Consider the following 12,870-nt stretch of genomic DNA (forward strand, 5'->3'; position numbering starts at 1 on the left):
AAGGGAAAGTGTGCAAACAGTGGAGGTACTTGCAGGCTTCTGATGCCATGCCATACATATACATATATATATATATTAGAAGGCACATGTTTCTATTGTTGATGTATGTTGTGTTTTGTGCATTGTGTAGCATTGTTGGCCGATCATCCTACAAGCAGCTAGTTAGACTAAAAGGTTAACGAAAGCATCTGCAAGCCACTGCTTCTCTCAAGTGCTGGAGTTTAGCAAGCCTAGTTTATCTTCCATCAGGCAATGCCCCCTTTCACTGTGAAGCACGCGCTAGGAATCTGTATTTAGGTTTGTGCAGCAAAGTGTTGAGAGATCTGGCAATCTGGACACTTTGTGATATTCCACGCTGCCGAGTAAATTAAAATCTAATGACAGAGTGACTAGGGATCCTTCAAGAAGCTGCTTGATGAGATTCTGGGATCAATAAGCTACTAACAACAAAACGAGCAAGATGGGCCGAATGGCCTCCTCCCGTTTATAAACTTTCTTATGTTCTTCTGTTCTTAAATTACACAGCTAAGCAGATCTGGATCGAAGGGAATTCAATTCTGATTTCGGTTCACGCGTTGCAGAATCAGACACACTCTGTGAACGTTCACGTTCTGGGCTGCATTTTTTGTTCACTGTATAAAAATGGCTTATTTCATGGCACATCACTGTTTTAAAAAAATAATAGATATTTCACAAATACACATAATATTTATTAAAGCAGAAAAGAAAACGTCTTTGTCACGTTCATGTTCATTTTTCTCAAATGTTCCTAAATATTGAAATAGGTGCCAGAACAACAGTCAATACTAAATTGCAGAATATTTTGCCCACCTTTTAAAAGACATTCTATTTTCATCATCAGTGAATCATAAAAAAACCATCAATAACAGTAAAAATAACTACAGGCATGTGAAACGTCCCCTTCTTGTGCTGGACAGAGCGATCTTTAGCAGAAATATTTCCTATCTTTGATGCAGCTGCAGTCTTTTTTGTTGAAGACGTTTTAAAGAAATCATGCAGCTCTGCGCAGTGTGAGTTCAATCATTCACCGGAAGCAAACTAAACCGTCCGCCAGCGTTCCTCACTGTGACAGGCAGTGCGTCACTAAAGGAAACACCTGATGTGTTTTATTTTAAGTGCTAAAATAAATGCATGCTTCCACGATATGTATAGTTACAGTATTCTTTCGCAAATGGGAATTTTCAGACGGGAGCTACATATTACACGGAAATCATGAAATCTGTGATAAACCATAAAAAAAAAAAAAATACAGCCTTATTCATGGTATATATCCACTCTATACTACAGAGAGTTCTGGGGGGGGAGGGGGCTTAGGGTTAGGGTTAAGAAGCAACCCCCTCATTCCATTAAAGACTGACCCCACTTGCCTTTCTCCCCCCAGCGGAGCCCCTCGTCCAGGTGGAGGGCAAACCCAGCTGCTGCTTCTTCAAGTTCAACCCCAAGATCATGTTCACCAAGGTGCTGAAGGCGCAGCTGTGGGTGTACCTGCGGCCGCTGCAGAAGACCTCCACGGTGTACCTGCAGATCCTGCGGCTCAAGCCCGTCACGGAGGAGGGCAGCCGGCACATCCGGATCCGCTCGCTGAAGATCGAGCTGAACTCGCGCGCCGGCCACTGGCAGAGCATCGACTTCAAGCACGTGCTGCAGAACTGGTTCAAGCAGCCGCACACCAACTGGGGGATCGACATCAACGCCTTCGACGAGGGCGGGAACGACCTGGCAGTGACCTCCCTGGGACCAGGGGAGGAGGGGCTGGTGAGGCACGCTTACTCATTACTATTATTAATAATAATAATAATAATAATAATAATAATAATAATAATAATAATAATACGACAGGCAGGTCGCGAGATGGCGCACGATACCCGTCATGATTATTATTATTATTATTATTAGTATTTATTTCTTAGCAGACGCCCTTATCCAGGGCGACTTACAATTGTTACAAGATATCACATTATTTTTTCATTTATACAGTTGGGTTTTTACTGGAGCAATCTAGGTAAAGTACCTTGCTCAAGGGTACAGCAGCAGTGTCCCCCACCTGGGATCGAACCCACGACCCTCCGGTCAAGAGTCCAGAGCCCTAACCACTACTCCACACTGCTGCCCTAATGGGCTACTTGTATGACGCGTAATGTGATCAAATGTATATGGGACAGGGAGAGCATGCATCCACACCAGCTATAATACAACAGACAACTTCTTTCCATCACCCCTTGATGAACCACAACAAGCTGTTGTGCTTTTGGTTTTGTCTCAATACAAACGATATATAACTCTGTTGCGGTGCGTCGATCTATCATGTAAAGAAAGTGTCACGAGTCACCGACACAATGAATCATTACACCCCTACTTATTACAACTGCTTCCCTTTGAGCATGTGACTTTGTTTGGCTCGTGAATGATGAAGACCGAACACTCTGAATTTCTGGCTCCACGTTGGGTCTGCATGTGTATTCTGGAAGTGTAAAGTATTCTAGAAAGCAGAACACTAGCCCTAATCTCTCAGAAAACATTTGAGGTTGCGACTGAATATATGCAAGGTTATGTCAACTCTGACGGTGACCTTGACAATGACCTCGGAGCGAATGCGGCTGTCATATGGAGGTCATGTGAAATACTATCATTGCAGGCGATGCACAGCTCAATTCTAGGATTTTCTCAAGTTCAATCAGAGGCGGCATTCTGTAAAAAAATTTCAACATATCCATTTGGCTTCTTAACATTACCCTTACATTATGCCCTTGTGGATAATGCCTTATTATTATTATAATAATGAAGGGGTGCCCATCCCACAGTAGGGTACCCCACCTGCGGTACACGAGTTCATCCAAACCGGTCCCTGAAAAATCCCCCCGATTTATCTGCTGCTTCTAGACGTTCCCACACACCCAACCGCGAGCCGTCTACACCTCACACAGCACCACGACAGACAGCTTTCCAGCCTCCCACCGGCAGGGCTGTGAACCTCAGTGATTATGAAACTGTACCCCTGGTCATCCCAGCTGCTCATTCGTGACAATGACCCCCGTCTTGACGACCCCCCAAAAGAGACCAAAAAAACCATCAAGCGTTTCAGCCTTGTTTAGAAACTCAAATCAGGAGCAGCAAACAGTTGAGAGAGAGCAACAGCGAGAGTGAGAGAGTGAGCGAGCGACAGTGAGAGAGTGAGAGTGAGAGCGAGAGTGAGAGTGAGGTCCACCTTTGGCAGGTGGTTCAGTGCGACGCAGCAGACAGGATAGCTGTGAATTTGATTTTGATTTATACGCAGCGCTGACTATCACTGAAGTCGGTTTCACAAGCTTCTCCTACTCCGGTACAATGGTCAGCCATGAATAATTTTAATACACCGCCATTTCTCAGTAGTTCACGACACATTTTTGAATAGGTTTTTTTATCACCTAAATGTGATCAAACTGTTACGAAGAGGCAGAGAGATAAAGCTCCAGCACACCCAAGGTTTGTTAATGAGCCGAGCTATGGCAGAGCGAAATGCATTCGCTCTCTAACTCTGTGTTAACACAGCTGGGGTTTTGCACCCGTGGGGATTGCTGGACCCACTTAATAACACTTCTGCACACGGTCACAGGAAAAACACCATTGTGATTTGCGTTTTGTCTTATAACAAGAATGCCAGCGTAACGGCATGATGAAGCAACAAGAGCTGTTACCGGAGCGCCTTGTAAACTATAAAGAGCCAACGAGGGAACACTGTGTGTGCGTATATATACACACACACACACACACACACACACACACACACACACACACACACACACACACACACACACACACACACACACACACACACACACACACCTATGGCCAAAGGTTTTGCATCACCCTATAGGATTAACAAATGTTGCTTCATAAAGTCGAATGAAACCTGCTGAATAATGTTGCGTTAACATATCGAATTAATACCGCTTTGTAGTTTTCCCCGTATACTTAACGAAAAGCTGACACATTGAAAAATGTGACATTTTGAAATCTAACACGCAATATCATTTTGTTGTTTCTTCGGTTAAATAAAAGATCTAAATCATGTTCATTTTTAACAATGTCTCAATCCTAAAATTGTAGGTGATGCAAAACTCTTAGCCATAGCTGAATATTCAATACATATATATATATACACACACACGCACACATACATGCACGCACACACACACACACACATACATGCACGCACACACACACTACTTTTCTGTGGCACACAGCTTTTGTGTTTGCAGCGTACTCCTTCATTGTCCTTTACAGAATCTTTTGTGTGGCTCCATCCCATTCTGCCTTGGTGAAGGATGGCTTTTTTTTCTCCTTCCTTTGTTGCGAGACGAGAGGTTGCTGGAGGAGAGGGGTGAAGGTAGCTTTGCTGCTGCTCTGTGCGGATGAGGGTCCCGCCTCCTGCAGCACGAGCGGAGGTCAGTGCGGTTCACTGGTCTATTCATTAAACCTGGCTGCTGATTCTGATCAGTGTGCAAACAGACCTCGCTTACTGAAGACAGACTTCAGCTGCCATTGTTGTTTCAGATGGCGCTGGTCAGACCCTTAGTTTACATGCTAGGGGGAATTGTTGTGAACCTGAATTTATACATTTTGGGGGGGGTTAAAACAGCTCAGGGTGATTTAGCTGTAGGCACTGCCAGATTCTTTGTTCTCTGTTTAAAAGAACAGGCTTTAAGCAAGACTGCCAACAGTACCGATATTGATCTTGGGACAGGCATATCTGGACCAAACAGACAATTTGTCGAGTGTTAAAACCATGCCTCGATTCTGTTCAGCACACAGAGATTGGTACATCGTTTTTCATGTCTTGAAACAGTATGCCAGAAGTCATGGACTGACTGCTTATTAAATCTGCTTGCCAGATTCAATCGAAGGGGGGGGGAGGTCAGAGGTTGCAGGAGGGGGTAACATTTGGCCCTCAGGTCAGGGATCGGGACACCTCCAGACTGGCTGAGCGCAGTATCGTTCTGGCAGCCCGGGGCGAGCAGGCTGCAGCCTGTTAAAACCCAAACACATGTCGAGGGGGGAGTGTAACAGTTTATAAATCTCAAAGTGCTTTAATTAAGAGTCCCCCTGAAGTCGCGGGGTGCTTGAACGCGCTGCACGTGCTTTCCACGGTCACTGCCTCCCTGAATGAATGCGGCATTTCTTCAGGACTGCTTCTTGTGTTGACTTAGCTGGCAGCAGACCTTGACCTTCACCTGCAACACACCCAGAACGGGCGGGCGGGTTTTCCTTCAGCGCTCCTGGCAACAGATAAGCTGCTAGACTGTCTGTCGTCAGTACTCAGCTACAGCAGTTTAGGACGCATGTCAAAGTTTTTTTCTTTTCTTTTTTTTTTTTTTTTAAATATGTTTTCATTTACCTAAACAAATAGTTGGAGCCAGGCTCTGGGCAGCCGAGTTCGGTAATTAAGGACCTGGTTGGAAACGCGGATCCTGAACGCGTTGAAAAAACCTGCAAATGATTAGCAGCTTTACAGCACAAGATAACGCTGCACAGCGAGGGCCGCTCCAGCGCAGATACTTGTTACAGCCATAGCACCGATCACCCAAGTGAACCAACTACACCTCTAATCAGGTATCAAAACGATCCCTTTTTAATCAACAGCCTCTGAAACCCGATGTGGACGACCGTCCTTCGGGTGAGACGTCAAACCGAGGTCCTACTGCAAGCGACTTTGTTGAGGCATAGTTCACCCCCCTAGCCTCCAAGTCGCTTTAGATAAAAATTACTAATTAAATGACCGGAGTTGGCATGAGTTGTTTTGCGAAACTGACTCTACCCTGTCTGAACGTCCCTGTTTTGTCTCTTTCTTTCTTTTCAAAGCAACCGTTCCTGGAGGTGAAGGTGATGGAGACGTCAAAGCGTTCGCGACGCAACCTGGGCCTGGACTGCGACGAGCACTCGCTGGAGTCCCGCTGCTGTCGCTACCCGCTCACCGTCGACTTCGAGGCGTTCGGCTGGGACTGGATCATCGCGCCCAAGAGATACAAAGCCAACTACTGCTCCGGCCAGTGCGAGTACATGTTCATGCAGAAGTACCCCCACACCCACCTGGTGCAACACGCCAACCCTCGGGGCTCTGCCGGCCCGTGCTGCACCCCCACCAAGATGTCGCCCATCAACATGCTGTACTTCAACGACAAGCAGCAAATCATCCACGGGAAGATCCCAGGCATGGTGGTCGACCGCTGCGGGTGCTCCTAAAAACTTACAACCCCCCTCTACACCCCCCACCCCCGCCCCGGTACCGTCCCGACCAAGAAAAAAAAAACTTTTATAAAATAAAAAATAAAAAATTAAATCAAGAACTACTACCACATCATTGTTGGAATTTTATATATATATATATATATATATATATATATATATATATATATATATATATAAATAGGACACCATGCACTGTGCAATAAGCAGAAAAGGATCAAACTAAAGTGGCTTCGAACCAGAAGAGATCGATTTCATAAAAATAAAAAAATACAAAAATGTAAATTGAAAAAAGTTTACAAAAAAAAAAAAGAGAAAGCTTTCTATCGATCTTAAATGAAGACTTCGTCCCTGCGCTGTAGATAAAGATAATATTTTGTATTAAAACGCGATCCCCTATTAGGATAGCCTCATATATTCTTTTCTGTGTATTCTGCTCATGAAGGCAGTAATTATAGATCGTTGCTGTCCTGCACCCCTCCCCCTCCCCCCCGACAAATTATTTTCAGACGGGATCTCTGGAATTCCAATTCATAACCAGGAGCTGCATCGTAGCGCACGTTCTGACAGAGACTACAAATTAATGCATTCCAAAAAAAAACACAAAAGTATTTCATCCACTTGCAGAAACTCATCTTCAAGGGTAAGATCTCCAGTGAAACCAGCAGGACTTCCACTGGACACAATCCTCCAGCCTTGCACAAGGAGGACTACACTCCAGCTCAGTCTTCAGGCAAACTCAAGCTTAAACCTACACCGTGGGAAGCCTACAGAAGGCGCTTTCATTCTTGGGATGTTTCCAAAGGATAACGAATCTTTAGTGGGTTCCTTCACGTGTACCACAGGCGGCCCAGGCAATTCATAAAGACCTGAAAGGGATTTTTCAAAACCAGCCACTCCGCATCTTCCAGGACAGAAGGCTTGCCCACCTCCCTTATATAAAACAGAGCACACAGTATGACTTTTGCTTTTGTCGTATGTCTGTACATGTTAATTTTATATAAATATATATATTTTAGAATAAGCTTTTTTTTTTTTTTTAATTGAAGGTTGAAGGACGATAGATTGGGGTCCCTCTTTCTCTCACTTCCGTGTCTAACTTGACAGGAGGCTCAGCAAACAGCGTTGAACCACTGAACTGTAACAACTGGTCAGGCTGTTATCTTTTTTATTGGGATACGGCAATGCCATTATCTTGGCAGTAGGCCCAGTTGGTCAACACATTTCCAGGCTGATCTTTTTTTTATCGTTTGGTCAGCGACAGCGCCCCCTCGATCTTACACTCTCTCTTAAACGTGCAAGCCCCCCAAACTGGGGTCTCCAAGCCAAACCCCAGACATCGTCCGCTGACCCCCAAGATCATTCCAGTTTCCAAAAATCGCTTGTCTCGTGCGCCCTGATCGCTTCATCCCTATCGGTGGCGAACGTTTCATTTCAAGCCCGGCGGATCCGTTTGCTGCGACGCTGGATCTGCATCACGGGAGCAAAGCATGCTGGGGATACAGCCTGTCAGAACATTCCCACCGCTTTCAAAAACACGCAGGACTCCAAACAACAGCGCACTACATCCCTTATAAAAACGTCCCACAGTAAAAGCACAGCAAAGCATAGTAAAAGCATGGTAAACCACTCTCAAGCAAAAAAGAAAAACTATGCTGAAAGCACAGCATCATGGAAAAAATGCTGTGCACATTTTATAAGGGATGCAATATCATTTTGAAAGACATCTGCAACGATACTTAATAAAAAGCAGCAGCAGGAGCCGGTAGAATGAAGCAGTGGGAATGTCACGCTGTGGGTTTCAAACCAGCTGCATGAAATCCATGTGAAGACACAAAGGAATCGTCAGAGAGCTGCTGTGAAACAGCTGCTTCTAGCCCACCGTTACCACTTCAAGACCACCCCCCCACCCCCTTTTTATATTGTAGTTAAGAAAAGATAAAACTACTAACGAAACAATGATGAACTTGAAAACGCAACGAGGGTTTCCACAGTCTCTGGGACACTTGAGCAGAGGCACCTCTTGTTTGAAACAGAAGCACTACGCTGTTGGACAAAGGAAGAGACTTGAGGGGAAAAAAATAGCAAGGGGAGCAAGGAAAGAAACTTTCTTTATAAAATGTTTAAAATCCTTAACAGGCTCTCTACCTGACCAACAATAAATTTTGCACTATGGGTAGTCATTCGCAAAAAGAGGATTTTGTTTTTTTTGGGGTTGGTTTCGTTTTTGTTTGAGCACAAGAAGCGCTCGCCAACAGATTCTATAACTTTATAATAAGCTTGGTGTCTAAGCTTCCGATATCACTCGAGCAGGGTGAATATAGCAGTGAGAGTCCGTTTATATTTGATTGTCATTATTCTAAAGGTTTTTATTTGTTATATAAAATGGATATTTGTTTTTTTCCTCCCCCACCCCACCCCCTTTCTCCAATTCCTGGAGAAATAGAGCACGTCATGAATTTAAAACAGCATAATCTATCGCATCAATTTGCATCAACCGATATCCTTTGGTGCTTGAAAGAATAAGGACCATCTGCTTCTCTAGAGAGGGAAAAAAAAAAAACAGAAGTCTTTTTGTGAATTGTGTGGTGGGGAGATTTTTTTTTTATTTTGCTGGTTGGTTAATGTTTTCTCCTGAATTGCTGAAAATCTCTCTCTCTCACGCACACGCACACACACGCACAGGCAGGTTGAATGTGAACGACATCATTAAAGAGCACTGACTCCAACAATGCTGATTAAAAGCAAAGTCTCAGCTAGAACAGCACAGAACACGTCAGCGAACGCCCTTCTTCTGCGCCGGCACGATTCTTACGATCTTAGACTCGTTTCGGTCTGGCGAGGAATTGGAACATTTAAACAATTCGACTGTTTCTCCAATAGAAAAAAAAATCTGAAAAAGCTGCACAAATCGCACGGAGCGAGCCGAGCGGTTCCTAACCAGAGCGCGGCTTCTTAATTATAAAAACAGAAAGAGTTTTCAAGCAGCGGCTGTGGTTGGCTTCCCCTTGCAGGCCTATCTGAAGAGACCAGGCTTCCAGCAACACTGAACACTGCAGATGATCCCAAACGCAAGGCCTGTCTCTTTTACTGTTTCACACTTCTGTTCACAAGATTTACAACGCTAGTAACACGTCCTCGCTTTCACTCCAACCAACCTCCTTTTCTCTTTGGGGGGGATCTTGGCCCTGCCCTCCTGAAGCACTCCCAAGCGGTGACGAATTGAAACCGCTCGCCCTCTGATGTTACCGCTGATCTGGGAAGACGTCAAGCTTCTTCGTTTTAAAGCTCTGCACAGACCCTCCCCTCCGGAGCCACAAGTGATTACTGCATGAACCTCAGCTCCTGTTTGCCCTGCAAAGAGAAAGCACTGACACGCAATCACAGCCTCCTGTATAATAAACACATGGCTGTTACTTCCTTGTGCCGTCGGTTTTACTGTCGTTCCGGATATTTAGAAGTAGTGGTTCTGAAACAGCTGGATTTCCTGTGGCTTTTGAAGGTCCAGCTGCTATTGACTCAGGTTTTAAAAGGAGCGCATGTTGAAAGAGGAGAACGCAAAACAAGAAAATAAATCTCGTGCAGCCAAACCCCCCCTCCCCCCCCCCCAAAGCGGCGGTTCAGCATTTAATAATCCAACGACCAAAACGAGACCAAAAGCAGCCAGCAATCTTTTACTCTGCAGCCGGTGCAAATGAGAGTTACCTTTTCAGGGCTGGACTTTTTAAAAGCAGTTTCAAATCTGAAAAATCGGACCGGTACTTCCACCATAGTGTGTCTCTGTTATAAATAAAGCTGCAATGCCCCTTTAAAAGCTCGCTCGAGTTCAAGCCCGGCAGCGCACGCTACAGCTGCATTATTCCCAGGTTCAGAAGCATGTCGCTTAATTGTGCAAATAAGCCAGGCAGTGCTGTCAATTACACAAAGCAGGTATTGCCAGCTGAGTTTAATGGAAATGCTTCATTCATGAAAAGGCACGAATTATAGAAGGCGGAGGATTGGTTAATAGCCTAATTACACCTCCAGCTCACAGCAACGTGTTGTATTGTCATTTTGTTGAGACAGTGCGTCCCGCCCGCACGCACGCACGCACTCCCAGTACTGTGTGCCTGGCTGTACTGTGTGCCTGGCTGTACTGTGTGCCTGGCTGTACTGTGTGCCTGGCTGTTTAAGGTCAGTGCTAAACCCTGATGTGTAAATAGAAACTCTCACGTCCCATTTATTTCCATGTTCAGATTACAAGCTGGCAGACGCTCTGCTTTCTACTTGTTTATTTTATTTTGGTCGTCATTTTTTTTTTTTTTTTTTTTTTTGACATGTTGTATAAACTAAATTGATCCCATTTGTTGTATTATTATTATGGTGTGTATATTATAACTGTTATATCCAATTTGATTTCCCATTTGCTTTGTTCAGCATTTTTTTTTTGTACAATAAATCATTTATTTAGCCTATTTGTTTATATATTTTAAAAACCAAAGAGAATACACTGGTCTAGCACACCTGGCAGAGATGAAACGTCACCCAGACTTTGGCAGGGTTAGAAACGCACGCCAGCCCTCGCTTTCTGAACTCCCATCAATTAAGAGTATCATTGAATTGATAGAGCAGCCCCTGTTAAACATACTGTCCCTTCCCTCATAGCTGCATGAACAGATCCTAATAGTCACCCTACACATTCAAGAGAGACTTATTCCTGTGCGATCAGTTCAGAGCAGGCTTAGCAAGGGGCCTGATTGTTCAAACTCTCTGCACCTGTTTATTTCAATAATATACCCTAAACAAGGTGGAGGTGTTCTGAAACTCAGGACCGGGGGGCGCAGGGCTAGTGCAAGTTTCCAACCCTGCTACCATATGTGAATCATCAGACACCCTGGAGAATTGAACAAGCTTAGGTTTTCGTTGTCAAGAATCCTTACCTTGCTGGTTCCAGACCGGACACCAACGCTACAGTTCTGCCATGGTCAAAAGTGTGCTCCTTGATTGGCGACGGTTTCCACCTGCAACGCAGCACAGACTTGTATAAAAACATGTGCTCAAGAGACTGCATGCAACATTCCTGGATCAGAAAGGTAAGATCTGAACAGCGCACTCACCTTAGCACAGATCACATCACAAAAACCACCACCACCACACACACACAAAAGGTGCAATTACTGAATTCTGAATTGAAACTGTGTGTTGTGAATTCTCAGAGCAGGCGTCCGTGCTTTTGTACGTGTTCATGACGATGCACACACTGCAATCCCCAACGTGACTTCAAACAGTTCATTACCTGATACAGTCGCCCAGCCCCAGATAACGACCGACAGACACTTTATCTTTCAAAAGTGCAATCCGGTGCCCACTCCTAAGAAATGCCCTGGCTCAGAAATATCATTAAATACCAGAAGAGATTTCTGCAGGGAGGGCGGGGGGGGGGGGGGGGGGGGGGGGGGTTTGATACACACTAAACAGAACAGGGCAGAAATAAAAAAATAAATAAACTAACGACTGGATGTGAAAGGTTTAGTGCCGAGCCCCCCCCCATTGTTCGGATCACGTCCGCGGTGCGAGGCATGACCCAATTAATGTGTCACCTGACAGGGCGGCCCCTCATCCAGCTCGTTTGGGAATCAATGGATGACAAAGTGGGCTGGAGACGGAGCTATTTACCAATGCAAACGAAGCGAGACCACCCACGCCACCCCGACAAGGACGACGCCAGTGATGACACAGTGCAAAACAGAACAGCGCGCACACACACACACACACACACACAAGCGCTCTCCAAGAATAAAGCCCTGTGCATTTCAGGCACGTTTTGGAGACTCTCTTGAAATGCATGACTGGAGTGGACTGTGAGCCCCCTCACAAGCTGGAAAAACAGGCTGTTCAAGTTAACTGAAACGCACCGCGCATTCGAAATGTTGTAAGCCAGCTGGTTAATGGTGCACCTTTATTTATTTTTTTTAACTCAGCACGCTTGTTGTACTTATTACACAGAATTAACTCCAACGCAAGCTATCTAAACAATGTAACCCCCCCTCCAGCCCCACCCCACCTCCTGCAGGTCAGCACAGTTACAACTTCCACAAGCAAGAGAAAAACTCTGAGCAAGAACAGAAAGTAAATATTCCTTTTTAAAACCCATTACCCTGCCTGCTCACCCCGTAATAACACACACTGCCTTCCCCACTCCGCAGCATGCATTAAGAGACGCTCAACGGTGCCCTTTCAGAAACGAACCCTCTCGAGTGGGGGGGTTGGGCAGAGCTGGCCAGCAGATTGCCGATGCTCAGATCCCCAGCTGGTCGCTGGCAGCGCTGAGATTTCAGAGAAGAGAGTGTGAAAGGCTTGGCAGCACCGGGCCCCCCCAGCACAGCAAGCCTCTGCCATTCGCTGGCCCTCCCTGCGAGAGCAGCGCTCATTAAAAGGAGCCTGACAGCAGCACTGCAATAAGCGGTTCATTCAAGGTCAACGTCAGGGGGAGGGGGGGGGGGGGGGAACGGTCCGACCGCCTTATATCACAGACCTGTTTCCTTCAACCCCCGAAGAGGAACTATAAATCTACTGTGATCTTTTAATGAAGAGGAGAAGTAACTGATAAACGTAGAAACTCACTATTTTAATAATTATCTACAAACT

General features: G+C 45.3%; 1 protein-coding gene and 1 long non-coding RNA gene across 2 annotated transcripts in view; one reads left to right on the forward strand and one right to left on the reverse strand.

The window, feature by feature from the left end:
* The window catches only part of LOC117401031 (growth/differentiation factor 11), a 19,477-nt gene extending 13,129 nt beyond the window's left edge, over positions 1-6,348 (forward strand). The window contains exons 2-3 of the mRNA XM_059013126.1: positions 1,403-1,776; positions 5,860-6,348. Of these exons, the coding sequence (XP_058869109.1) occupies positions 1,403-1,776; positions 5,860-6,240 (755 nt within the window). The 3' untranslated portion in view covers positions 6,241-6,348. The remainder of the gene's footprint in view (positions 1-1,402; positions 1,777-5,859) is intronic.
* Positions 1-12,587, reverse strand: part of LOC117401032 (uncharacterized) — a 16,732-nt gene extending 4,145 nt beyond the window's left edge. The window contains exons 1-2 of the long non-coding RNA XR_009319749.1: positions 12,393-12,587; positions 11,163-11,243 (exon numbers count right to left, since the gene is read on the reverse strand). This is a non-coding gene — a long non-coding RNA (uncharacterized LOC117401032). The remainder of the gene's footprint in view (positions 1-11,162; positions 11,244-12,392) is intronic.
* Between the last annotated feature and the right edge of the window lie 283 nt (positions 12,588-12,870).

This window comes from Acipenser ruthenus, chromosome 45 (assembly GCF_902713425.1).
Source record: "Acipenser ruthenus chromosome 45, fAciRut3.2 maternal haplotype, whole genome shotgun sequence".
Taxonomy (NCBI): Eukaryota; Metazoa; Chordata; class Actinopteri; order Acipenseriformes; family Acipenseridae; genus Acipenser; species Acipenser ruthenus.